General features: G+C 50.3%; 1 protein-coding gene across 1 annotated transcript; it reads left to right on the top strand.

Moving 5' to 3' along the window:
• Positions 1-502: 502 nt before the first annotated feature.
• KPNB1 (karyopherin subunit beta 1) lies at positions 503-23,840 on the top strand. Its single transcript, XM_035569883.2, has 22 exons — positions 503-619; positions 897-955; positions 2,695-2,877; positions 4,628-4,828; positions 6,792-6,944; positions 8,024-8,083; positions 8,456-8,545; positions 8,980-9,090; positions 10,319-10,420; positions 11,539-11,763; positions 11,983-12,174; positions 13,435-13,565; positions 14,760-14,907; positions 15,179-15,250; positions 17,512-17,656; positions 19,346-19,428; positions 20,048-20,155; positions 20,413-20,556; positions 20,661-20,766; positions 21,108-21,222; positions 21,835-21,996; positions 22,554-23,840. Coding segments are annotated over exons 1-22 (2,631 nt in total). The 5' UTR covers positions 503-579; the 3' UTR covers positions 22,555-23,840.
• The last annotated feature ends 3,509 nt before the right edge of the window (positions 23,841-27,349 follow it).

Here is a 27,349-nt window from a genome sequence, read left to right as displayed (position 1 = left end):
CGGTCCCGGTCCCCCCCTCCCCAGGCCCTGCCCCCCCACACCGCCCCCCCCCTCCCGCGGCGCGGCCCCCACGTGGCCGCCCCCTCCCCCCCCCCCCCCCCCGCACCGCCGCTGCCGCCGCCGGGGCGCCCTTCTGCGGCGCCGCCCAATCAGCGCGCGCGCCGCCGGAAGCCCCGCCCCCTCCTGTCCTCCCCGCCGCCCGCCAATGGCCGGCCCCTCGCCCGAACGAACCAATCGGGACGCGCGCCGCCGGCGGGCGCCAGCCAATGAGCGGCGCGGCTCGGGGCGGCGGGCAGCGCCTGGTATCCCTCCGCCGCCCGCCCCGCTCGGTGTGCGCGCGCGCGCCCGCCCCGCTCGCGCGGCCCTTTTCTCCCTCCGCCGCCGCCGCCCGCAGCAGCCGGAGCCGCGCCGCCGCCCCCGCCCCGCCGACCCCCGAGGCCCCGCGCGGGACCCCCCCCCCTCCCCCAGCCCCCGGCCCCGGCCGCCGCCGCCCGGGGCAGGCCCCTCTCGCTCCCCGTCCGCCGGCCCCCGCCCCGCCCTGCCCCGTCCCGCCGGTGCCGGAGCCGCCACGCCGCCGCCATGGAGCTCATCACCATCCTGGAGAAGACCGTGTCGCCGGGTAGGGCGGCGGCGGCGGGGCGGCGGCCGCGGGGCCTCGGGCGGTGGTGGCGGCGGCGGGGCCGGGCGGGGCGGGGGCGGCGGCGGCGGCGGCGGCGGGGCCGGGGGGGAGGGGGGGCCGGGACGGGGCCGGGGCTGGGGGGGTCGGAGCGGAGCGGGCCGGGATGGGCCGGGCCGGGCCGGGGCCGCCGCTCGGGCCCGCGGTGTCCGCCCGCGGGCAGGGCCGGGCCGTGCCGGGCCCGGTGCGGCCGCCGCGTGACGCCCGCTTCCCCCCGCAGACCGCTCGGAGCTGGAGGCGGCGCAGAAGTTCCTGGAGCAGGCGGCGATCGAGAACCTGGTGAGCGCGGGGCCCCCGGGGCCGCCCCGCCCGGCCCGGCCCGGCCCTGCCAGGCCGCGCCGCCATCGCGGCGGCCCCGCTTCCCCCCCCCCTCCCTCCCCGCCCCGCGCCCGCTCCGCGCCCGGCCAATGGCGGCGCCCCCCCCCCGCTGCCCGCGGCCAATGGCGGCGCCGCGCCGGGGAGCGGCCGGGCCATGTGCGGCCATCGCCGCCCGCCGGGACCGGGGGGGGGACCGGGGCGGAGGGGGGCGGGGGGGGGCTCGTGGGGTGGGGGGAGGGGGGGGGGGGGGAGCGGGCACCGCGCGTGCGGCACCGGCGGGGCCCGCTCGGTCTGGGCGCTGCAGGCCTCGGCCCCGCGGGGCCTCGTTCCCCGGGGGCACCGGGAGCCGCGGGTGTGGGGCAGCACCGGCTCCAGGCCCCGTTCCGTGCACTGCCGGTGGTGCGGCCCCAGGACACCCTGAAGCCCCTCGGGGCACCCCCGGCTCTGTGCTTCGGGCCCCGGGCCTGAACGTCCCCCCTCAGGGCCTGGCCGCCGTGCCCTGTCCTGCCCCCCGCCCGCTGCGCAGCCCCCGCCCAGCCCGCAGGGGAGACACAGGGGGCTCCTTGCCCACCCTCCGGGCTCCTCACTCCCCCCCCAGGCTCCTCACCGGCGCTTTTGCGGCCGCAGAAGGGCTCCTGTGGGTCTCAGCCCTGAAAGACTTCCTTTTTTAGCAAGATCTGTTCCTAGAGCTTCGTGAGAATAACTTGAGAGGGAAATCCAAGGATCCTTCAGCTCCTGGGGCGTTAGGACAGATTCCTTCTCAAAGGCAGCAGCACTCTCATCTTGTCTTTTGAACAGCTCCCCACTTTTAATCCGTTATCCCAAAACCAGATGTAAAACGGGAGCATTTTCGATGGACGGGAGGCGTTGTGGTGGTGTGGGGCGCTCGGGGGGTTGCCTGGAGCACTGACGTTCCAGAGCATTTCCCCTGCCTCGCGCTCACCGGCTGCAGTTGCCCCACGTGTTTCTCTTTCCCAATTCTGCATTTCAAACCTTGGGAGCGCTGCACAGCCCAACAACGGTTTGGTGAGGAGGAGCACTTGATCACTCAAAAAATGAAGTCCAAGATAGCGGAGTTACTCTTTTTCTGTTGGGCTTTTGGAAGTTAAGCTAAATTTTAAAAGGAGCTATTTTTGGTGCCCTGAAACCGTCCTGTGTGCCTTACGCCCCGTTACACGGACCTAGCGATGGGTTGGGTGTAGCTGCCTGTTAAATGTTCTCAGGAAAGCCGCGTCCCTGCCTGGCACGAAGTGGTTTTGAGACCTGCGCGGCTGTCTCCAGCCTTTCCCAGAAGGTTTCCTTAGCAGGCAAAGGCTTCGTACAGCCAGCGGGACGCAGAGGTTTCACTGCTGAGGCTTCAGGTTGGGTGCTTGCCTCGAAGCAAGGCAGCGAGAGGCAGCGAGCGGCTCCTTGCCGCGTTTGACACCCACCCAGGGGACACAAACCTCGGCTGGAGACCCGGGTCATTCTTTAAAGGAATACTTTAGGCAGGCCGTGGTGTGGAAGGTGGCGGTCCCTCGGGTGAGTCGATGACACCCAGCGAAGTCGGGGCCTGTTCATGCCTCCTCCCAGCGGTTCTGCTCAGCAGCTGGGCTCCTAACCCCGGGCGGGCGGGGGGCTCGTGGGCGGGGGGTGCTGGGGGCTTGGGCTGGGTCTCAGCGCCCTCCTCCTCCCTCTCCTCCTCCTCCTCCTCCTTGCAGCCGACCTTCCTGGTGGAACTGTCCAGAGTGCTGGCCAACCCCGGCAACAGCCAGGTGGCGCGGGTGGCGGCCGGGCTGCAGATCAAGAACTCCCTCACCTCCAAGGACCCCGACATCAAGGCCCAGTACCAGCAGCGGTGGCTCGCCATCGACGCCAATGCCCGCAGAGAGGTCAAGAACTATGTGAGTCCCGCATCTCCCTTCTGTTCTGTTCTGGTTTTCTGGTTTTAGCCCATTGGTTTCTCTTGGGGGGGGGGGGATGAACGATGAATGTCTTCTCCATCATTTTCCCCCCTAAGTGTCCCGCTTGCTGGCTGCTCCCTTTCCCAAGACCAGTAACTTGGCTTTGCTGTGGTGCTCCGTTGCTTATAGCCTGTGTAACCTGAAGAAGCGCTAGGGTGAAAACCAAAGAGGTGTGAGGCTGCTGCTTTCACATTGTCGCATGGAAATGTTTCTACAGAGGGGGTCTGAACAGTCGGGTGTGATGGCTGGAGCTAGTGGGCACAGCTTCCCCGCTCCGTGGTTTCAGCTGGGTTGGTTTTGTTTTCTCTTTTTACGCTTGAGCAGCTTCCTCAACTGTTTTCCAGTCCCTCGTGAACACCTTTGAGGCGCTCCATGTGTGTGAGCACACACGTGTGCGCAGGGCCTGGCAGATTTTACGTGTCAGAGGAAGGTAGCCATAAACAGGCAGGTTCCACATGGGGAATGGGGAATTGTTAAACCTTTGCCCAGGTGAGGGATCTGCCTGAGGACCCCGGGCTCTGCACATGTGGTGGCTGAGGTCTTCTGCGGGAGCACAGTTGTGCCTGGGTGTGCGCAGCGCTCCATGTCGTTGATGCAAGTTGGCTCTGCACTTCAGCTAATTGTTCTTGTCTTAACAGACAGCTTTGAGTCTGTATCTCGCAGCGTGAGGTTGGGTCACTGATTACATGGCCTGTTATTTACATTGATGATAGAGAAAGGATCGTGGCTTATCCTGTCACCAGGAGCCGTCATATTGCCGCGTATTAAAGCTACCAAAGCCGCTTTATTGCTGCATTTATGTCAAACTAAAGCAAAGTCCCTTGTGTCTTATCGTGCTGTCACGTTCGGTGCTTCCCCTTAACAGTTCCCCTCGATTGGCCCTTTCCTCAGCTGTGAGGATTGCCGTTACTTCCACCGCCGTGTGGAGGAGCTGAGTGACCAATTAGTGCGCGTTGATTAGGCGGTAGGGAGTTGGCAGGTCCTGGTCCTCGTCCCGTGGTGAGGCTGTGTGGTCTTCGGTGCCAGCCGGTGCTCTCAGCCCGGAGCCTTCCCCTTGCTCCAGGGGTGGGGATGGGGAAGAGTTGTAGAGTCTGGGAGAAACTAAAGAACATGAGGAATGGGGTGTTTGTTGGGCGGGTTTGTGGGAGGCCGAGGTGTGCCACCAGAAATGTGACACAAATCCGTGCCCCTCCCTCCTTTATGTTTCCCTAACAGTTACTGAGGTGTACCAAAAAGTTACTCTTCTGATTGACTGCAAGCAAAAAGAAATGAAGTCATACTTTAGTCATACTCAGGTCATCTTGGCATAAGCAGTATTTCGGGAGGATTTTAAAGCACGTTAGCTTAGCTTTTGTCAGGTCGCTCCGTAGTGCGAGCGGGGAGGGATGTTTGGTGAGTCACCGGCGCGCACGGCGGCGTGCGGCGCTGCGCATGGGATGCGGAGGATGTGGTGGCAGCGTGTGCGATCGCACAGCTGTAGCACACTTCCTGCAAGGGGTAGCCCTGGCCAAGTTCATCTCAAACGGTACTTGGCTGTGGTCACGGGCCCATTTGCAGAGGGAGAAATGAGGCGAGCGAGCCGCTTTACTGAGGAAGGGGCGCAGTGGTAATAGCACCCGGGGAGGACCTGGCTGCGGCGCCCATCGCCCTGGGTGCTGACCCGAGTGCTTGTGCTGATCTCTTCCCGCAGGTTCTGCAGACGCTGGGCACGGAGACGTACCGGCCCAGCTCCGCCTCGCAGTGCGTGGCCGGCATCGCCTGCGCTGAGATCCCCATGAGCCAGTGGCCCGAGCTCATTCCCCAGTTGGTGGCTAACGTAACAAACCAGCACAGCACAGAGCACATGAAAGAGTCCACGCTGGAGGCCATCGGATACATCTGCCAGGATATTGTGAGTATGTTTGAAGTGTGCCGAGCTGCCCTAACCTCTCCCAGCACATCTTCTCTTCCAGGCTTCCGTTCGTTACACCTCTCCCCAGTAAGCTGCGCGGCCTCCTCTCGGCTGTCTGTTCGTGCTTGTCCCGAGGATCTCTCAGCGAACAGAATGACAGGCAGTAAACATGCAGGAATGGTGTCTGAAAGAGCTGACCTGCTTTCACAGCAGAAATCCAGGTCACCTTTCGTAAGGTGCAGGCTGAAGTCTGTGTTGCTGTGGTCGTGAGGTGGGGAGGGGTGCTGTCAGAAAACTTCAGCCTGTGGCTGGTTAGGTAAAGTGCTTCAGATGAGCAGCGAGCGCTCGGTTCCTTTGGGCGTTAGCTCCATCTTACACGAGGAGTCTCTTTTTTGATAACAAAGGAGCACAGGCAAGAATACCTTGCTCTTTGGGACACTGTCTACAGAAGGTCTCAAGGTTTTATGAGCGTAGTTTGCAGTATCACGACGTGTCGTCAAGTATCTGCTCTGAACTGCTGGCAAAGCCCCTGCGTGCTGCCACACCTACCACTGAAAAACAAAATGGGCTGCTGCAGTGTGGTGCCACTGAATGCCTTTGAGAATGCAGATCCAGCACATTGCTTGTTGAACTTCAGTGTGGGGAGGCAGAACGAGAGATCTTCTGTTCGGTGTTTCTGTCAGGCTGCAGGGGACTGGTTTACTCGTGAGCAGGTTTGGTTGCAGACATTCCCGTGCCTCTCCTTTGCTGACTGCTGCTGCCCCAGGCAGGCTGCCCGCAGGCAGAAGGACGCAGCGTGGGCATCGCAGCCGCCTCGGGGGCAGGCGGGGAGCTCCGGGGCGCGTGGTGTCTGCAGCAGGTGCCCCTCTCGTGGAGGACAGGGAAAAGGGGGTGAGGGAGGCGCTCTCGGGCAAGGTGAGGAGCAGTAAAAGATGACCACGGACAGGTAGTGACAGAAACAGGCGGAGTAAGGAATAGGGAAGGAGCAGTGGGAGTCAGATTTTGAAAGCCACCTGAAAAGGTGCGTGCTTGTCAGCATGCTGAACGAACAGCTTGTGCTGACCGATGCCACACAAAACAATGAAAAGACAGCAAAGTGCAGGGGAACAGGCTTAGGGTGGAGGTCGGTTGCTTCTCGGAGGCTGAATGAAATAAATCAGGAAATCTAGGAGCTCACAGGAGGGCTGCAGGTCCAGCACGATCTGTTAGGAGATCCTGCTGGACTCGAGTGCAGGTTAGTTGGTTGTTTGGGTGGTACCTATTGTTAGCCTTAGGATTTTTGGAGACCCTGGTTTACTGATTGGGTATTTTGTAGCCAAGATCTCTGCACTAAGCTTGTGTCAGTCGCATCGTGACACTGTACGTGTTCCCCCTAGTCTGGGAATCTACAGCTGGATAAATTCGGATATAACAATTAACTCAAGTCTTGTAGTCAATTTACAATGAAGAAAAATTAATCTTCAGTCTATGTTCACAACTTGAATATTGAAGCCTTGAACGCTGAACAGCTAGCTCTCCTTGCTGCTGACCCATGCTGTACGTTTTCATCCTATGTCTAAAGAAGGCTGACAGCTTTACCGATAACAGCGTCAATCACAACTGCTGCCATAGAGCTCTGCCCAGAATGTAATGGGACTGGAAAAAAGTCAGCATCCTTAACTTGCTAATTGGAGTAGTAGCCTGGAGCTTGTTGGCCCATAATTTGAAACAGTGGAGTTTGACTTAAATGCCTGGAATCTCCATCCTCAGTTCAATCTTCTTTTCTGTATCAGAAGCTGTGAAGATGTGCAGGTGCACGCATCTCCTGTATTTGTGTTCTGGTGGTCCCAGTGAACAAAAGACTCCTTGGCCTTAATGTCTTAACAATTTCTGCTTGTAGATTTTGGGATCAAACTTTGATGATACTTTAAAATACAGAGAAAGTTGTTCAGCTGGCAAGTAACTTTATCAACACTTCTTCTAGGACCCAGAGCAACTTCAGGACAAATCCAATGAGATCCTGACAGCTATCATCCAGGGAATGAGAAAGGAAGAGCCCAGCAACAATGTGAAGCTAGCAGCTACTAATGCACTCCTGAACTCTTTGGAATTCACCAAAGCAAATTTTGACAAAGAGGTAAGGGGGACAGTAGTAGCGATTCTTGGCCTAAAATGCAAGGACTGAATCCACGGTCTATGATGAGAAATCATGCACCACGCTGAGTTTTGATGCATAACTCTACAACAGCTGAGACTTGGATTCGTTTCCTTAAATCCAGGGTGTTCTTGTTGTAGTGCAGAAATGCCATGGAAGTCTTCAGAGAGGTTCGTCAGTGGAAAGGAGGCAGCATTGAATTTTTTAGGATAAATTTGAACTGACCTTAGAGTTTAGCCTATTAGATGCTCTGCTTCCTAATCAAACTCTACTCTGTAATACCGCTGTAAGTGTCCAAGCTTGGATCAGCACTTTCTTTCAAGTGGTGTGGCAGCAATCCAGATTTAACTTTGCCTCTGGAAATGGCTGGGGGAGGAAGGCCTGTAAGAGCCTTCAAAACAGTGGCATCTGTTGGGTGTTTTTTTTAATTTCCCTTTTTTGGATAAAGTAGGTTCTCTATGTCTACCAGGGGGAGTATGGAGAAGATGAAATATTGAACCTTCAGCTTAGAAGGTCTTTTAATGAAAACCTTTCAGAGGCAACTATTCAGCAGGTGTTGATGGGATCAGCTGGAGTCCTTCAAAATTTGAGATGCAGGTGCAGAGTGTTCCTGTTGGGCTTCAGGGCTGTAAATAGCCTGGGCCTCTAAGTCTGTTCCTTCCTACTAAAATGCAAAGCCATCCAGGTACCGCCCCAAGAAATTTATGTCCTGACTGAGTTTTGAGTTTTCTTGAAGCAATTGCTGAAGTAGCTGATGAAACAGTAAGCTTTTTTTGTTTTGTTTTGCTGTCTCAGAATATGTAGTATCTTCAGTTCTGCCTTATCTTTCTATTTTGGACAGCTTGCTAAGCATCTTTTAAAGTGGATTGGGATTCCGCTTTGAGAAAGAAATTAATCAAAATACTGCAGTGAATAGTAACCTGCACCATTCCTTGATGTTTAGAAGTGTTCTCTGAGTGCTTGTACTAGCTCTGACCCAAAATACATTCACCATAGGAAGGCTTGCAACGACTTCAGTGCATTTGTAATGCAGTTCTAATGTTCTTTTATTTCTTCTTCAGTCTGAAAGGCACTTTATTATGCAAGTAGTCTGTGAAGCAACACAATGTCCAGACACAAGGGTGAGTGAAAATGATACAATGCGAAGGTGGGTGGAAAAAAAGTGCCCTGATCTGCCCCTCTTCCTTTCTTGGGAAGATGACTAGAATCTCTGGCATCATAATAAACAATTTGAAAGTGTTACATAAAATAAACAACAGTCTATTAAAAGTCTGGTGCACATGTAAATTCTCGAACACAGTGAATTTTACGCTTAAAAATAGTAAACTACCAAGAGGATTTAAGTTGCTTATGGTGAAAGACCTTATTAGGCATGGAGTAAACTAAATCAGTACAAGGCCTGGGTTGTTAGCCTGTGGTAGGCTACAGCTATGCTTGTTGATCAGAGCACTCAGGGAAATATCACATCTTTGATCCATTTTGTACTCTGGCAGGTACGAGTGGCTGCCTTACAGAATTTGGTGAAGATAATGTCCCTTTATTATCAGTATATGGAGACATATATGGGTCCTGCTCTTTTTGCTGTGAGTACTCAGGTTTCTTATATGTAATTGATCTCTGCTTGTACTTCCTTGTCTTCTTAATCTGAGAGGAAAAGTTTTCTTATGGTCTTGATTTGTTTTTCTTTCTTTGGATGTAGTTCTGTCTCTGAGTGCATGCTGTGACTACTTCTCTCCTAGCAAAATCCATAAAGCCGACGTTGGGTGCCTCGGACTTGAGGCTCCCAAGTGTTAGGACAGTGCAGGCTGCTTGATTTGCTCTGCAGCCCTTACCAGGTGCTGGTGACTGACAAACTCGTACGTGAGGAGGTTGTCTTCAGGAACAGTAACTCAAACGTGGCACATAATTTCAGACAATCTAGAATTTTTTACTACTTGGCTCAAAATTGGGGAGCATATTTGAGGAGAAATAACGTGCTAAAACATTGTTTTCCCTTCCTTTTTTTGTGTTTCTAAAGATAACTATTGAAGCAATGAAAAGCGACATAGATGAGGTGGCTCTACAGGGAATAGAGTTCTGGTCCAACGTCTGCGATGAGGAGATGGACCTCGCTATAGAGGCATCAGAGGTGAGCTTGGAAATGACCACTGAAAAATGTCAAGTGCCTGTGAGCATCTGTACGGGAATGTTTTTAAACCACATTGGAAGTCCTCCTGTTCTTCAAAACTTCTGCTGCTGTAGGAGAGCCAACCTGAGCCCCTCGTGTGACAGTTCTGGGTCTGTGATGAGACACCATGCACCACTCTGATGCTGCGTGATGCATGTCTGATACAGAAGCTGAGACCTGGGGCTGCATGAAGCCCACAAGGCTTGTTGGCTCTGTGGGTATCAGGTGTGCTGCAGACATCAGCAGTGTTGTGGTACCCAGCTTAGCTGTTAGCTGCTAGCTTGGGTGCTGGCAGCTGCCTTAATCGGGGCTCAGCTACAACTTATTTATTCTGCCGTTCAAGGTAAACGTGAAGCTTGTAGCTGAGGTTGCACAGAGGCCACCATTAGTAATATCTTTGAGCTGTTGCTTCATTAAGTTAGCATCTTGAATTGCTGAAATATGTTCCATGTTGAAGGGAGAGTGTTTCTCGAATTACCTGCTGTGTGTCAGGCCTGGTAGCCTCTGTGCTGTGCTGATGCGTAGGATTTCTAGGGTCTGTTAGAGGCACGGGCAACTTAGTCCTATCCTGACATGCAGAAAGACTGATCACGTTCTATATAATATATTACTCATGAGTTAAGTTTAAAATTATGGTATGCAATGAAACTAATCATCATCCTTTACAATGGATGGGCTGGAGATGAATTTGGGGTATTGTTCTGCATGCAGATGCTGTTTGCATAAATTAGTTGCAAAGATCAATAACAACTTAAACTTTGAAGGGCTCTAGATGAATCATATCCATCTTTAAAAGTAGCTAAATATATGTTTTGTGTTGCCTGCCCAAAATAGCAAGGACAAAAGGACAGTAAGCATGTAGGTTTAGTCTGTATGCAGCAAGACCTCTTGCTTTTCCTACTTGGGGTCACTTGTTAATTATACGTAACTGCAAACTGAAAATATTTATATTTGTACCATGCAAGGAGGGGCACAATACATGTATGGAATGGCAAATTGAACTTGCTTATTGAATATTTAACTGGGCTTGGTGCAGAGTGTCCTTGAGGTTCCTGTGTGTTATGGTAACTGAGTTTGTGTTGGGCAGGAGTGGAAAGCATGCAGAAGGGAATCTCTATCTACTGCAGTTCATAACTCAGACTTCATGCCTATATAGCCACTGAGAACCGTTTTATAACCTTCTTTCTAGGCAGCAGAGCAAGGAAGGCCTCCGGAGCACACTAGCAAATTTTACGCTAAGGGAGCGCTACAGTATTTGGTCCCAATTCTAACACAGACGTTAACAAAACAGGTGAGTTGCAAAATGCCTGCTGCATGTGAAAGTGGTCATCGCTCACTTGCATAACTGACTTCTCGACAGGCTTGGTCCAAAAGGTGCTTTAGGTCCCCTCGGGCAGTTTATAACCGTGTGCTTGCCCTGAGCACCTGTAGCAGCAGCCCTTGGTCTGTGATGAGGCATCGTGCACCACCCTGACGTAATGACGCATCGTTCTTTAGGGCTGAGACTTTGACACTGCACGGACTGTCGCTTTTATGCTGAATCCTGTTAAGACACATCTGTATTTATGATTTCTGAAAAGGTTTTATAGTTACCTGTATTCCTCGTGAAATGTTTGTGAAATTAAAGCCAATGCAGAATCTGAGCAGCATTTGAGATCCAATTTTTGGAATTCCTGAGCTTTACATGCTCAGCTGTGAGGTCCATGTTTATTTAGTAGCTATTAAGCACTTCACAGGGACTTGTTTGGACTCTGTTTCACAGTCTAATAAAAATTAATGGAATCACTTGCTGCAGCAGGTCTAATTATAAAATAAAACTGTTAATTAAGCTATACAGGATGGAGTTCATTTACTTACTGTGATGAACTGGGAAAGTGGTTGGTGCTCCTAGTGAAACCAGAGAATTGTTTCCCTGTTCTTGTATTGCTGTCTGCTTGGGTGCGGAGAGTTAAATTGCAGGAGGTTCTGAAGTGATTGTTAAGCCAGGGAAGATAAAACAGATAATAGAATCACAGGTACACAGCTTCAAAGGAACTTGGCTGAGCTAACAGCTGGGGGGAAGAAGCTATTTAACTGACTGCATCTAGGTACAGTGGCCACTCTGCAAGGCAATGGCATGGATCAAAAAAAAAACAAAACCACAAAATCTCCACCTAGAGGAGAGAAGCAGTTTGGAAGATGTGTGAGGCTGCTGTAGGCCTGTCAGTAAGGAGCTAGGAGTCTTACACTGAGATGGAAAGGTACCAATGGTGCAAGGAACTCAGGCTGTTTCTCTAGCACTTCCAGACCTGAATGAACACCTGGCCACAGGGCAGTGTCACTCGCAGCAATGCCAGCGGGGTGCCACTGCCTCGGAGTGGTAAGAGAGATTTTTTTTCCCAGACTGACAGGGTGCTCTTCTCCTCCTAGGATGAAAATGATGATGACGATGACTGGAACCCCTGTAAAGCAGCGGGAGTCTGCCTCATGCTCCTGGCGACCTGCTGCGAAGATGACATTGTTCCTCATGTGCTGCCATTTATTAAAGAACACATTAAAAATCCAGATTGGCGATACAGAGATGCAGCTGTGATGGCTTTTGGGTGTATTTTGGAAGGACCGGAGCCTAACCAGCTCAAACCACTAGTTATACAGGTAAGATTATCTGTGTTTCTTGGAGGCTTGTAAAACAGAAAACTTGGATTTATTTGGAGGACACATGCTTTGCATGTTGCTCTTCTGAGGAGAAGCAGAAGGATGTCTGCTTTTACTCATTACCATAGGTAATACGTTAAAATTAGAAACAGCGGCCAGTTTGTATTTCCCTATATTGCATATGATCACACCTTTCTCTTGGCTGGAATTGTGTTTTAGGCAATGCCAACTTTAATAGAACTAATGAAGGACCCCAGCGTTGTGGTTCGAGACACAACAGCATGGACCGTGGGCAGGATCTGTGAAATGCTTCCCGAAGCTGCCATCAATGACATTTACCTCGCTCCACTGCTGCAGTGTCTGATTGAGGGCCTGAGTGCTGAGCCCCGAGTGGCCTCCAATGTGTGTTGGGTAAGGCAGTCCCTTCGCTGTTTGGTGTGTGATGAGTTTCTATTTAAAAAAAAAAAAAAAAGGCGAGGGGAGCACAGCTCATTTTATATATATATATATACACACGCACACACATATGTGCTCACACACTTAAATGGGCTTCAGAGATGATTCATGACGTGGTCGTCCAGCAAGCACAGCTGTTAACTGTAAGTTATTTCTTAAACGGACTTGAGATAAATAGTTAATATTAGCAATTTTCTCCTTTAAAACTAAGTGTAAAGTTACCTGAAGTTTGAAAATGCTGTGGAAGCTGTTCTTGATAGCAGGTGTGATGGGTGCTTAGAGGAGGCATGCTAGGATTTTTTTTTTTTCGTGGGGGCAGCTGGATTCCCTGCTTAATCTTGAGGGAGACACAAGACACCTTGTTTCCTGTTACCTAAGCCCACTTCTGAAGTGGCTTCAAAACTAATTTGAGGAGCATGAAATTTTTTTTGTTCCCTTACAGAGCTGCAATCCCTCGGGTTGGCTTCCTCACTTCAGCTGTATTGTCTTGATGAATGTGTACTACCACGTAGCATATCTGATCTTTCACTATAAAGAGGATGTGTCCCTTACTGCCTTTTAACAGAGCTGCTAAATAGGAGTTCAGCTAGAGATGAGTATTTGCACGTCAAAACAAGTTCTAGAAATGACAAGATTCATTCTGTCAGTATTGCAGAGATTTGAAGGCTTCTAGTCAGCGTGGAAGCTTCTCCCTGATCTGCTGATCCTGGCAAAAGTCCATGTAGCTGTGGCTTTTGTCTTCCGAAGATGATGACTAGTATGCGTCTTTAGATTGAAGTGAAAATGAGGAGGCTTTCAACGTTTTTAATCCACGTGTCTCAGAGCTGTTACAGCTGTTCTGCAGTTGGGAATTTGAGCAGCCTTGTCTAAACCACGATTTTAACTTGCAATGATAATGCCAGGTAGCGGGTAGAGTCTGTTAATAGCCTGTGTAGTTCAGGCAGTCTGCCTTTATTCGGTCGTTGGGACCAGCAGCACTCTGCAGATGTGTCTGTGGCAGCGCGACTGCCTCACACGATGATGCTTACGTTCGAGTCTTAGAAACCTTCGTCACTCTTGCACCAAAGTTCAGTGCGCTAAACCGTTACCAGCTCATGGAGGGAACTGTTAATCCTGCACCTGATTGTTTTGTTAGCATAAGAACTGTTGGGATATGTGTTTCTGGACTTGCAAGAGTAAACTCACTTTAATAGAAATGGTTGTTCTGTGTTTCAGGCCTTCACTAGTCTTGCTGAAGCTGCCTATGAAGCTGCAGATGTAGCTGATGATCAGGAAGAACCAGCAACCTACTGCTTATCCTCTTCGTTTGAGCTTATAGTTCAGAAACTTCTGGAGACCACAGATAGGTAACATTAACCCAGCTGGCTTAAGCTCTACAAAGATGCTTGTTTGTGTTTTTTTTTTTTTTTAAGTAAACCAAAACTTTAGGCTGTTGGTCGTCTTTCTCTTGCAGCTTAAAACTGAATGATGTTTTATTAGATGGGGCTTTTTGACTTCATGTGAAATATAGAACACACTTCCAGAGGAAGAACACTGTTAATAGAGAACAATTTCTCAGAGTTTTGCCCATACCTGCTTCTAGTAAGCCTGGGCTTTCCCCCAAGAGTGCCTATTCCATGATTTCATTTGAAGTTTTGGACTACAGTGTAATACTGTGCAGATCTTTGTACAGTATTTGTAAGACTCTTAAAGGTTGGCTAGAAGGCCATTGAATAGTTAGGATCGCAGCAAGACATAATTAGTTTACTGTGACTGTTTTGTGCGGTGGTTGTTGCTGCCATGTTGAATCTGTTTACGTTAGCACCAGGTACTCCCAGAAGAGTTGAGGGCTTAGTTAGGCTTGATACTGTCCTTCTCCCAACGAAGCTGAAATATAGACAAGGCAAAATATTTTCTCAGTTGTGCAGAGGCAAAAATAAGGGTAATGAAGTTGTATTCTGCCTTCAAGGTTGTATAAAGAATCTCGACAGCTCTGCAGTTCAATTCTTGGATCAGTTCAATCCTCAGTTGAAGACTTTTGCTGCAGGATAACTTCTTAAATGGTGTCCCTGTCTGAACAATTCAAAGTCTAAACTCTCTTCCTGTCTCGTTCTCTTCCAACCAGAAGTGTCGTGTCTCGCTCAAGGCTCTGAATTCCGTCTTAGCATAGATCTCTATCTTTGTTTCAAGCTTAACACCCTCACTGATGTCTCAGAGGGATGTCAGAGAGGTAAAATGTATGCCTCTCACCTCTTGAGACCATTTCTTTCCAGGCAGGGTAACAGCACACTGGAAGATGTGGGTTTGAAGCATTTTCTGCTCCTGGGCTTGTAATCTGTGACTGAAGATATTGGAAGTCATTAATAGTAAATGAAAAAAATGGTCCGAAAATGGCTTCAGAAATTTCATTTACTTTCAAGTCTTGGAATACAGAAATATGATTTGCTTCAGCTTGTCACAACACTAAAATTTAGCTGTTACCAATTTACTAAAAAAAAAAAAAGTCTGTTTCTAAGCAAGCCTGAGCCCTGGGAGCTGCAAATACATTCCTTCTGTTACAGGCCTGATGGACACCAGAATAACTTGAGGAGCTCTGCGTATGAAGCTCTGATGGAAATAGTGAAAAATAGTGCCAAGGACTGTTACCCTGCTGTCCAAAAGACAACTTTGGTCATTATGGAACGACTTCAGCAAGTTCTGCAGATGGAGGTCGGTGAACGTGATGTTTAAACCCCTGTTGTTTGGCTTCGTCTGGAATAGAAAAATGAGTGTTGTTGCTGACTGTATATATCATGGTATAACGTGTCCTTGGTTTTTATAGATAGTAGATATATTAAGCTTACAAACAGCACCTCTCATCTTAAATTTTGAAGAAACAAATATTTAAAATTGATTCTCTGCAACTCGTAGTGCTGTCAAAATCTGGATGTTCATGGACTGTGAAGAAGGCGTTCTATATATGGGGTTTGTTCTTTTTCAGTCTCATATCCAGAGCACTTCAGACAGGATCCAGTTCAATGATCTTCAGTCTCTTCTCTGTGCTACTCTCCAGGTAAGTTCCTGTTTCCTGCTTTGTGGTTTCGGGAAGAGGTGGTTTAAGGGGTGTCCCTGTGCCCCCAGGGATGCAGACTTAGCTCCGGTGTTGATCTCTGAATGGGGAGTTCCCACCTGTGGGAGGTGGTGCGGGGTTCAGAAGGCTTCACCCTTTGCAGCAGAGTACAACTCACAAAGTTGAAAATAACTTTTTTTTAAAATAAAGTACCTTGTATGTGGCATGTTAAGAACTGTATGTATGTTCAGATTGGCTCTTATATTGGCTATGGACTGAACAACTGCTCTGGTTGGCACAGGCAAAAAAAAATCTCCATAACAGCTTTAATTTGTTCATCTGCCTCTTGTGGCTGGTGTTCTTATTTAAAACGGCACTAATTAAAATGCGCTAAGTGTCCTTGAAATTAAACATCTGGTAATGAACAGCCCATGTGACTTGGAGCACTAGCACATTTCAGTTCCTTGCCTGTTCTTACGAAGTCTGCTGAAAACAGCCACCTCTTTTTCTAAAACTGTTCTGGACGTTGATCAGACCATCCACCTGAGATACAGGGTGTTTGATATCGAAGCCTTCCTGTTTGCACTGCAGGAAGAGCGGTGCTGTGCTGTCATGCCCAGCTTATTAAAAGTTACAAGGTGCTGCTTTAGAACTGTATAATAGACGTGGATTCAGCATCAGCACAGCTCTGTGCGGCTCACAGAAGAAAGGATTTTCTCCTGGAGATGTAGCTGAGTAGCGTGTAATCTGAAATAAAAGCAGAGTTCCGCATCTCTCTCTGCTCAGATTTATTCCTTTGTTCTGTTTTGTTACCCATTCTCTGGAGTTTGTCTTTCATTTCTGTTAGCTGAGGAGACTGAGCCTTTTCCTCACCTGCGGGTGAAAACCTGCCTCTCTTGGCCATGGGTTTTAGCTTCCATTCTCTTAAGTGAGGTTATAAAATCTTCTGGGCATTGTCTTCAATTTTGTTTGAGAAATTTTGACTTACTCCTTCTAATTCAAGACTGTAGCATTAGCTGATACTTTGGTCCTCTCTGATTCTTGGGGTAATTTTTCAAATAAAAGGTAGATGGAAACCATCTGTCCTAGTGGTGGGATTTAGTGGGGAGACCTCGGTCACTGAGGTCTTTCGGGACACCTCTGTTCCCTTCTGGAAACTGGTACGTACAGATAGCACACGTGGAATTAAGCTGCTAGTTTTAATTTGCAGACACAGCTTTCTTCGTTATCACAAAATCTGAGCTTTAAGTATTTACAGTAGCTGCAGCAGATACTTAATTCCATTAAGTAAAAATTAGCAGGAGGATTTTTTCAGTGTTACTTAGTAAAGCGTGCCATTTTGTTGCAGAAGAGAGAAACCATTAAATCAAGACCTATTATTTGAACAGTCAAACTCAGTCTCTTTGGAGTGACGCAGTTTAAAGAATCAGGCATCAGATAATTATTTTCCTGTGCAGGTTAAAGGATCAGTCTTTTCATAGGAAGTGCAATTATATTGTAAATAAGGATAAGTCAAAATTGTGTTCTGTAGTCTGTACACCGAAAGGGACGATCAGGGCTGTACAGTGGGAGGAGAGCAGAGGTGAAGCTCAGGTATTTACCCGGGGAGCCCTCCTGCTCGCTGTGACGTGCTGCCGTGCTCCCCAGGCTGCTCTCCTGGTGTGCTGGGCTGCCTCTGCTCTCTTCAGAAGTCAGTTTTGCTTTTCAGATGCCTCAGTGCTGAACATGTTCATGTAAACTAATGCATTTTGCATTGTTTCTATGTTAATTTATTCTCTGCTTATCCCAGATAGGAGAGGTTTGACTGCAGTTAGCAGTAGACAAGCTTGCATCTCAGTTTAACAGGCATTATCTCTGAAGTTTAATTCTCTGGTGCAGAAGCGAAGCTTCCATGCAGCCTCTAATTGGCAATAAGAGATTGTCACGTTGCTGTGATGGAAAAAGGGCTTTTTTTTGTAGGGCCGAATTTGGGCTGGTCACATTTAATGCCAGCTTACAAAAGGAAGGCCTGGAGAACAGCCTATGCAGCAGGAAAGGTAAATTCTGCTTGTTCTGTAGCTGGGAAATGGAGTGCAGCCGAAATGAATGGGACTTTGTGCTCACACTGACAAAGCATATTTTTGCAGCGGTGAAGTTCAAACAGCAGCCTTGCTTTTAGCAGCCCACTGTGGTCCTGAGTGTTCAGAGGCAGCACAGATGTGGAGGCATAATTCAGCCCAGTACGTGCAGAAGCAGTTACAGTCTCTTTCCCCTTTCCTGCCTAGAACGTCCTCCGGAAGGTTCAGCACCAGGACGCGCTGCAAATCTCGGACGTGGTGATGGCATCGCTGTTGAGGATGTTCCAGAGCACGGCCGGCTCGGGGGGCGTGCAGGAGGACGCCCTGATGGCAGTCAGCACCCTGGTGGAAGGTCGGTGCTGCGCTGCGGAGCTGGGGGTGCTGGGGGGAGCGGGACTGGGGCAGAGCCCCTGCGCTTCCTTCTCTTTTTGACTATCTGGCAAAAAAACAGCATTGGTTCCTGCCTTGCTTGAGGTACGGTTTTGACCGCACAGCTCACCACATCTGTCACTGAAGCCTTGAGACTGCCTGATTATGCTAGACTGTGTTTCTTGAATGAATAGCTCGTTTTCCGTTAATAACGTAGTTACAATGCAAATTTTGCCAGGAAAAAGAGCTAGCGCTACCCTGTGCAGTGCTGAGCACAATGGGAACCTGCTGGCTTCGTGCTGCTGCAGCACCGGCTGAACGTTATCTTAATGATTCATACTTGCCTGCTGCCTGAGACCTGTTGCTGTTTTGGGATGTTTTGTCAATGGCTGATTTATAGTCATTGTTCTTATTTAAAAGAAATCACACCGGCAAAGAGCAGCGTTAGAGCGAGTCAGGATTTGTGAAGTTAAATAAAATTTGGGTTGTGGCAGTGCAGGCAGTTGGAGCTTCGTGGTTCGTGTTCAGAAGCTGGTGTCTGGAGCTCCAGGAGCAGCGCTGCCGAATGCTCCGTCCGTGGCTGTGGGAGTTGAGGAGCTGCTGGCAGCCTGTGTGTAACCTCAGTGCCCTCTGCTGCCACGGGTAAAAGCCCCACGTGGTTCAGACACAGGTCTTCAGAGAGCATGGCTCAGGAAGAGGTTCCTTTGGATCTTCCTTCTTTTTCCTGAGGCTCTAACTGTGACTGGGTTGTTCAGGGCCTCTTCAGGTGACCAGACCTATTTCCAGCAGCAGTATGTGCCCATTGCTCCAAGAACGCAGGACAGCTTGTAAACACGTCAGTTTGGGCTTTTTGGAGCAGCCCCTTCCAACAGTTCAGAGAGCAGGTCTGTGACCTCGGCAGGTGCCCCGCTGCAGAGGACGGCTTTATGACTGCTCCTGGGTTTGTCTGAGGAAGCTGGGAAGTGAATGGGCAAGTCAAGTGGGAGAATTGAAGCTAGGCAGCAAGCAGAAATGGAAAGCTGTCCCCTTGAGACAAAGGCCTTTTCCCTTTGGATAGATGTTTGCACGTGCGACCTTAGTAATGCAAGCGTCCTGGGGAAGGCGGGAGTTGGAGAAGAGCAGACATAGCATAAAGGAAGTCTTTCACTTCAAATATTTAATATCTCCTAAACACAAACACACTGGGGAATGCTCGAACTGCACAGCCATGAAGTGAAGAGGTTGAGCAGCCGTTTCCAAAGGGAAGGTGTTCCAGCTGCGTGGCAGTAAAGCAGTGTGACAAGGCTCCGTTTTCAGCTGGTGCGGAGCTGGGCAGTGGTGCTCCTGCTGCACTGAACCCAATGTGCAGAGCCCTGCCTGAAGCGTGCTGCTGCATCTGCCGTGCTCGTTCAGGGAGCACCCGGCATCATTTCTTAGCGCGGGGTGGAATGGGTTGTTTATCTTCAAAAGCCTGCGAGACGTTGGGCTCTGAATCATTTTAGTCCTGACGGATGTATTTCACCAGTGCTCAATTTTTGTCTAACGTCTAGCGGAGAACTGATTTGTTGTGCCTCTGTGGAAAATACAGGTACTGGTTTGGGGTAGAATATGTTGAGTTTCTGGTTTTGGTGAGTTCCATCATATACGTAGTGGGCTGGGATTTTTTTCTGACAAGAATATTTTCCATGCACAGTCTTAGGTGGAGAGTTTCTGAAGTACATGGACGCCTTCAAACCGTTCCTTGGCATCGGACTGAAGAACTACGCAGAGTACCAGGTGGGTCAAACCAGGCTGCCCTGTGCTTGCAACCTCTAAATTTCTCACCTGCTCTCAGGTGCTGAGTTCAGCGCATGTGCGTCTGTAAAACACCACAGCTTTTGGTGATGAAACAAAAATTGGAGCCCCATAGATTTTTCTGTAATTACTGTCTGCATGCGCAAACTTAGACACTCTTCTACTTAATTCACCAGAAGGCCTTAATTGGCTTTACACCTGGGTTTTCTCAGTGGCTGCGTATTAGTTGGCCTTGATGAGGAGAGAGGTTGCTACTGGCTGTGAATTTCCATTAGAAGGTCAAGTCATGGTTCTCACTGTGGGGCAGATATTTAGGCTCTGCATTTGGTAGTGGTGGTTCAGAACAAGTACCTGTCCCTTTGCTGGCACCTGGACCCCTTGCCTCCCCTGTTGGTTAGGTGCGTTCAGCTCTTCAGGGCTTTATGTAAGTGGTAACAGCAGCTGCTGAGCCCCTGCTTTATGCGAGGGTCGTTCCTGTCAGTGACTTCAATGGCTGCAGACTCTCACCACTACTTAGCGCTTCAATCAGCTGAAGCTGTACAGATAGAGTGTGGAAGACTGACTCACTGGGTGGGTGTTTGACTCGCTGTTCTATTTGCAGGTTTGTCTGGCTGCAGTGGGCCTGGTTGGTGACTTATGCAGAGCCCTGCAATCCAACATCCTGCCTTTTTGTGACGAGGTTATGCAGCTGCTCTTGGAGAACTTGGGGGTGAGTGTTTACCTTCTCATTAGCTGGTTAGTAACAGTTGGCTTGCACATTGAGAGGAAAAGTGGGAGGTGGGAGAAGCAGAAGTGTTAGGCATGCTCTGAAGATCCCGTGTTTGACAACTATGTCGCTTAGTGTTTGAATTGAATCCAAATTTATAGAGGATAAAGATTTATGTTTCAAGTAAATGTCTTAATTTATTAGCTCCTCCCCTCTTAGAAAAGTGCAGCTGAATGTAATGGTGCTGAAATCTCTTTCAGAATGAAAACGTTCATAGGTCTGTGAAGCCACAGATTCTTTCAGTGTTTGGTGATATTGCCCTTGCTATTGGAGGAGAATTTAAGAAGTACCTGGATGTTGTACTGAATACCCTCCAGCAGGCTTCCCAAGCACAGGTTGATAAGGTAAGCCAACAGTGTGCTCTGCAGTTCATTAAAATCATAAACAAGGAAGGGCTGTGCACACTTTATCAAGGGCACTGATACATGCTCTCTTGCTGCCTTTTTAGTCTGACTATGATATGGTGGATTACCTGAATGAGTTGCGGGAGGGCTGCCTGGAAGCTTACACTGGCATCATTCAAGGATTGAAAGGAGACCAAGAAAATGTGCATCGTGAGTACTCTGTCCTGGTGTGGTCTTTCTGTGGCTGAAATGACAGGGAAATAGCAAGAGCTCTGTTTGGATAAACTGTTTCACGGTAGTTGTCACATCCACAGGCACATTCTTGTTAATTCACTTCTGTGTGGGAGGGAATGCTCGCTGCCACGAGCAGGGAATGGGCTTAGAAACACCACAGCGGAGGGCTCTTCCTCTGGCACGTGTTGTTCTTCGTGTATCAGAGTGGTTTTGGGGTCAAATTTTGGCTGTCTGGGAGTATGCTGGAAGCCCTTCTGAAAGGCAGACCATTAAACGTGAGCTGTCTTTCACCCTGTAATGAAGCTGTTCTCTTTCAGCGGATGTGATGCTGGTGCAGCCCAGAGTAGAATTTATTCTGTCTTACATTGACCATATTGCTGGAGATGAGGATCATACAGACGGAGTAGTGGCGTGCGCTGCTGGACTGATAGGGTGAGCATCCCGATCCTGTCTGAAAACTTACAGCCCGCTCATTAGATAGAAGTCTCTGTGCAGCAGCCTTAGTGTTTAAAGCTGCATTTTCGTGACTGTCAGAAGCATTTGATGTCAGTTTGGGATTTTTTTTCAGTCGAGCTTCGAAAATTTAGCTGAACTTGTGAAGTAGGTAACACAGGTGAGGTCCTTAACTGGCAGGGTAAAAAAACTGTAGGTATGAGAGAAAGTTGTTGAAGTTATTGTAACATGCAGATCTGGGATTTTTCAAGGGTGATCTGGGTTTAAAAGCCAAAAACCCAAACCCTCAATTGCTTGTATATGGAAGATCTCGGGCCAGGGCGTCTTAATCTTTTCTGGGGAATTTAGGTGGAGAGCTGATGGAAACATTGGGGAGATCAGTCTTTGGACAGGAGATTGAATGTCTCCAGTTAGTCACAATTCCAGAAAACTGTTCAGCTCTCCTACTGCTGAAATTAGTGACCATATGCAGCATTTTAAAAAGGACATTAGCTGTGAGTCAGATTTCTTCTAGCTAGCAAGAACTGATCAGAGCGGTACTGGCACATCTGTTTGTGGCACTCAGCCTCAAAGCCTCTCTTGCTTCTGCAGGGATTTGTGTACAGCATTTGGAAAAGATGTACTGAAATTAGTAGAAGCTAGACCCATGATACATGAACTGCTAACTGAAGGAAGAAGATCCAAGACGAACAAAACAAAAACCCTTGCTACCTGGGCGACTAAAGAACTGAGAAAACTGAAGAATCAAGCTTGGTAAGGGATTACACCCACCTCCTTTTCATGTTGCATAATTATGAAATTGGCTGAACTCCTGAGTCTGAAAGAGATGCTACACAAAAGCCTTGTTCTATGTAGAAGGTTGTTTTTAATTTATTGTTCTGTAAACAAGCCCCATCTGTGGTCTTGTATATCAGAACAAATGCAAACAGGAAAACAGAGTGAACTGCTTGACTTTGACAAATCCAGGTGCAGACTTGAGGGCTTCTTGCATTGTGAAATGCTTCATCCTTGCCAGGCTGGGACAATCCTGAAGTCCTCCAAATGCAGCAGAGTTGAAGTCTGCTTACTCCGCAGGCCTCCTGAAGCACCTTGTAAAAGGAGCTGGTTGTTGAGGGGCAGGACAGTGTCTGCATTTGGGAGAATAAGCCTGCTACAGCTTTCTCACCCTACTTTGAGAATTTTGTTAATATCCCCGTTATTTCTTTTTTCTTTCTGTGGAGTCGACTTTTTCCACTCGCTGCTAGTGTCTCGTATCGCCTGGCCGTGGGATTTTGCGTGTGGCTTTTTTGACCAGCCCTTTCTGCTTGCAGATCTGTTACCATTGGGATGACACCTGAGACCCCCACTGGAAATCTCCAATCTTTTGAAAAAACCCGGAAGTGAGGAGTGTGCACGGATGCTGAATGTTTGGGAATGAGAGGATGAGTGAGTGAGGCTTGGAACACACCACATTGAAAATCCCGCCACAGCAACAGCAGCGGCGCTGTTAGCGAGCTGAGCACTGACTTGTGTCGGCAGCCTGGCCTCGGCCACCTTCGGGAAGAGGGGACGACCGGCTCCTGCTGGGGAACGGGCAGCCTCTTCCGACAGACCCGGGCTGGCGTCCCTGGAGCGGCCGGTCTGGAAGAGGAAGCAGGGCTCAGCCGGGGCGCGCTCTGCCCGAGGTCGGCTCTGGCTGCTGGGAGAGATGGAGCCCGGGCCTCCAGCCGCCCGCAGCAACCTTGGCCACGCGATGCTGTCGGTGCACGGGATAAAAGGAGGGGTGAAGGATTTTCAGTCTAAGAGTGAGTGTGTGTGAATGAGGCGGTATCCACATTCTCAACTTCAAGTCATTGCAGTTTATCTTTTCCCAAAAAAGGGTTAGCTGTTGCATTTCATAAACTAACCGAAGTTCAGTCTACTGATGCAGCATAAGAGATGTAAAAAAGAAAAGAGGAAAAAAAGGAAAGTCGCTCTTTAGGGCTTTTTATTTTAGGGAAACACTGACGAATGTTCAGAGCTCCCGTTCTGAGTGACGCTTTTCATGATCTCGTTTCATCAAAGCGCCTTTCCTTCCTTAATATTGTTCAACTGTGAATGTAGAAATGGGGGAAAAAAGAAAAAAAAATTAAAAAAAAAAAAAGCAAACTCTTGCATTAGAGGGTATAGAAGTAAATTGTCAAACAAGATTTCAGGCTTACAAACAAAAATATAAGCGTTAAGTGCTCCGAATTGGCAGTGAGAACGCAAAGGGAAAGATCTCTCCTGACTTGTACTGTAGCAGCCCGAACACCCACAAAAATTGTGCCAAAGAGTTGAAAAACAAAATAAAACTTCAGGTAATATTTTGGATTGCAAAATGAGGATAAATTCAATGTTCAAACAAAATCTGATAAAATGCCATTTGGAAACTGCTTGGCCTTTTGTGCTCTTTATTTGATCAAATCTAATGTGGTATTGGTCTCTTGCTGCACTTCAAAAACAAAAAAAAGGAAAAAAGAAATTTATATAAAATATATATATACTGACTTGAGCTTACACAAGACGGCACTTGTAAAAGGTTATATTTTTCCACTGCAGTTGAAGATTAATAAAATGGTGTCAAACATTCCCCAAAACTTCCTTTTTGTATTCTTGGTCTTTCCAGTAAAAAGGGGAACCCATTAACAATTTTTTAATAGAGTAGTAACAGTCTGATGGGCAACTCTGAAATGAATTGGCTGCTTACTACTTCCCTAATCATGCGATGTCTTACTTTCACATGAAGGATCAGAATCTCGTTTCTTCTTAAATGAGACTTTTGCTTTTGAGGAATAGTCCCTTGCTTATCCTAGATTGTCAGCAATAAGCCAAGAAAAACGGAGGAGGTGCAGGGCTTCAGACTATTTTTCATTTCATTTTTCTTAATGCAGCTGTTGATACTACCAGCATTTGAATCTGCAGTTTAACGTGGACATTTTTAAAAGCTGCTTGTGGGAGGGAGAGTAGAAAACCTTAGCCAGTATTTTGTTTCCTTTTGCTTTGTTTCTTTCTTTTTTCCCAGGAAGCAGGTGGCAATCTGCTTTATTCCCCAACTTCCTTCTCCCAGTCTGATCCTTGGACCCGCTGTAATGGAGTCCACTTTTGTTGCCCATCTGCACTGCAGCATCCACAATAGCTCTTGTACAGGGTATCAGATATGTGCCTTTCAGTGCTGGGTTCAGATTGCAGTCGAAGTGCCGACTTTGAACCAGTGTACAAAAAAATAAAACCTCCCAGGTGCTGAGGCGAGGAGGAGCTCCGCTGACCGGGAGCGCCAGCCAGCTCCTGAGCACGGGTAGCGAGAGGCCTGGGCCACGTCTCGAGTAATGCCTTTTCTTTTTATTTTGTTTCTTGAGGTGGGGTGGGATTTCCTTTAAAAAAAAAAAAAAAAAAGCCATTCCTGAAGTTGGGGAGGGGGCGTGGAGGGAAGAAATCTGATCATTCCTCAGTGCTACCTGTTTCTGTCCTGTGTGGCTGTTCAGCTGTAGACAGCAGGAGAATAAAGTACACTGAGACAGTAGTGGAAACAAACCCGTGTCTGTCCTGTTTGTTTGGGGCTCTGGGGGTTTTGTTCGCTTCAGGGAAGCGGCTGGCTCGGAGGGAGCACGAGCACCTCTTTGGCTTCCTTCAGGCTCCTGGAGAGCTGCTCTTGGTGCAGCCAGGTGCAGCAGGTAGAGCCCACCCCCATGTCTCCTCTCCAGGGGCTGCTCCAGCAGCGGGTGGGGATGTGCCTGGGGCTGTGTCCGGCTCCTTGCCCTGCCCCGGTGCCTTGGCAGGGGGAAGTTGGCCTCGAGGGGTGCCCAGCCGGGCTCCTTCGTTAACGGAGCTCTGTCGTTTCCTCGGGCACGCTGAGCGAAGGAGCCGGAGCTTCCCCCAGCAAAGACCTGATCGGCTGCGACACCGGGGCGCTGTTACCGTGCCTCCTCCCTGCTGCAACGCGTTAACGGCGCCTGGAGAGGACCCAGCTGCTAACAAACCGGTAGGCCCGATTTATTTACCTTCTAAATAAAAGCCGCTTTATTTTGGTTTTCGTTACTTTTCTGCTGCTTCGTTTGACAGAGCCGCTGCTGCTCCCCCCCCCCCGCCAGCCACGGCCCCCGCGGTGCTCTGAGACGGTGTGGGTGTGCGGCGGCCGCGCGCTTCCTGCGGGGAGCCGGGGGTGACAGCGGCGTGGCAGCTGCCATCTGTGCCACCGAGCGCGCGGGGCCCTGCGCGACACTTCCTGGGGATGGCGCTCGGCCCCATCCGCGCTGCGGGGCTCGGCTTCTGCGGGCACCAGACCCCGGGGAGCAGCCGAGGGCAGGAGAAACCCAAATCCTGCGCGGTGCTGGGAGAGGAGTGAGGTGAAAGCGCTCGGCTTTCTGCTCCCGGGGGTGACAGCGGGGCCCTGGCCCCTGCTTCAGTGCGGAGCCACTGTCTGGCACCCGCTGGGCACAGGGCCCGGTGGCTTCAGCGGCTGGCGCTCGCTCCCCGGTGACACCGCGCTTTGGGCTGAGCCGTTCCTCGTTTCACCGCTGCTTTTTAGCCCTGTTGTTCCCGAGGCGCTGGCTGCGAGTGCAAGCGAAGCAGGAGCTCAACGCACAGCGGTGGGAATTTGGTGAATCCCCTCGAGTCGGGTACCCAGGGCCCTGGAGGAAACCGCACTGCAGGTGCCCAGAGCCAGGTGTGGGTGGGCTCCGCTGGGCCTGGGGGGTTCTGTGCCCCCCGGCCGTGCGGTGCGGCTCTCCCCCAGCCCCTGCACCCTCCTCTGCACCCAGGGGGGCCGCAGGGCCTTACCTGAGCCTGAGGGCAGCATGGAAACCACAGAGCTGTGCTGGTGGATGTCCGCTGCTGCTGCCCTTCTTGGTGTGAGCTGTGATGGCTTGACACAAACGTGTGGCTGCATCTTAGTGAGGTTTGTGCACATGGACGAGGGGACTCAGGGTGCGCAGGGGGCTTGGGCACCCTCCTCCACCCACCCTGCCACGGCCCAGGGCTCTCCTGGGGATGCAGAGGGGCCAGGACTGGGCGATGCCCCCAAAGCATGGGAGCCCTGTGTGGCAGGGAGATGAGCTCAGCAACGGCCTCTCGAATGCCTGGTGCTCTTCTTTCAGACAAGTGCTGCTCTGCAACGGGCACAGATAAGCCAAGTGGAAAATGATCTGAGGTTTTCCACTCTAAGTGGCCATGTGGCAGAGTGATTAGGTTCTCTGCACAATGATGCATCTGCGCTGGTCTAACCTCGCTGCTCAAAATAGCGCTTCTACCAGTGTGTCTGTGGCTGCTGGTGTAAATTGAGTTTCATAGCCCTGCGCTAGACCCTTGTGAGTGAGCAAAAAGCGATGGGCGAATTACCGCTCGTCCCAGTGGCAGCGGCCCAGGTCGCTGTGCGAGGCTCTTCCCTAACACACGGCAATGGCCTGGGCCCAAGCTCTGCATGCGGCCCCTCCGCGGGGCTGGGGGGGCCTCAGGCTGTGTCCCCCTGTGCTGCCACCCCTGAGGGCTGCGCAGCCCCGCACAGCACCTGCCTCCTTTGCACACACGCATGAGCAAGGACTCGCTGTTTTCTTTGCGTCAAAATTAACTTCAAACCTGATGGAAAACCTTAATTTGCACTTCAAAGCGCTTTGCAGCAGTCTGTGAGCATGAGCAGAGCCTGAGTTGATGCTCGTTTTTTTTCTGGGCCCTGTTTGCGGCACAGCCCGGCCCCGTGGCTCCCGCTGCCCCTCGCAGGGTGACCGCTCCCGGGCTCGCCAGGGCTCTCCTGGGGCACCCCCAGCCCCGGTTCCTCCTCTCTCGGCCGTGCACCAGATGTGATGCGCTGCTTCCCTGGCAGAAATTCAGATGGAAATGGCTCTGCTCCGCTCGCAGCAGCCCATTAGCAGCCTGATGCCTGTCCTGGCTGCAGGGCAGCGTGAGCGGGGGGAGGCAGCAGCAGTGCATCAGTCTCCAAAAACCTCCCAGGCCTAACGCTGCGATTTTGGCTCGGGAAGGCCCAGTGCTGTGCCCAGGTTTGGCTCCAGCCCTGGGGCTGCCTCAGCGTTCCCCAGGGGGCCTGCTGATGCGGGGCGGCAGGGGTCCAGCCCTGCTGCCAACCACCTCTCTCCCGCTCCAAGAGCGAAGCTCC

The sequence above is a fragment of the Cygnus atratus genome, chromosome 25 (assembly GCF_013377495.2).
Source record: "Cygnus atratus isolate AKBS03 ecotype Queensland, Australia chromosome 25, CAtr_DNAZoo_HiC_assembly, whole genome shotgun sequence".
NCBI lineage: Eukaryota > Metazoa > Chordata > Aves > Anseriformes > Anatidae > Cygnus > Cygnus atratus.
Note: the sequence above shows the minus strand (reverse complement) of the source record. Positions and strands in the feature narration are given on the sequence as shown.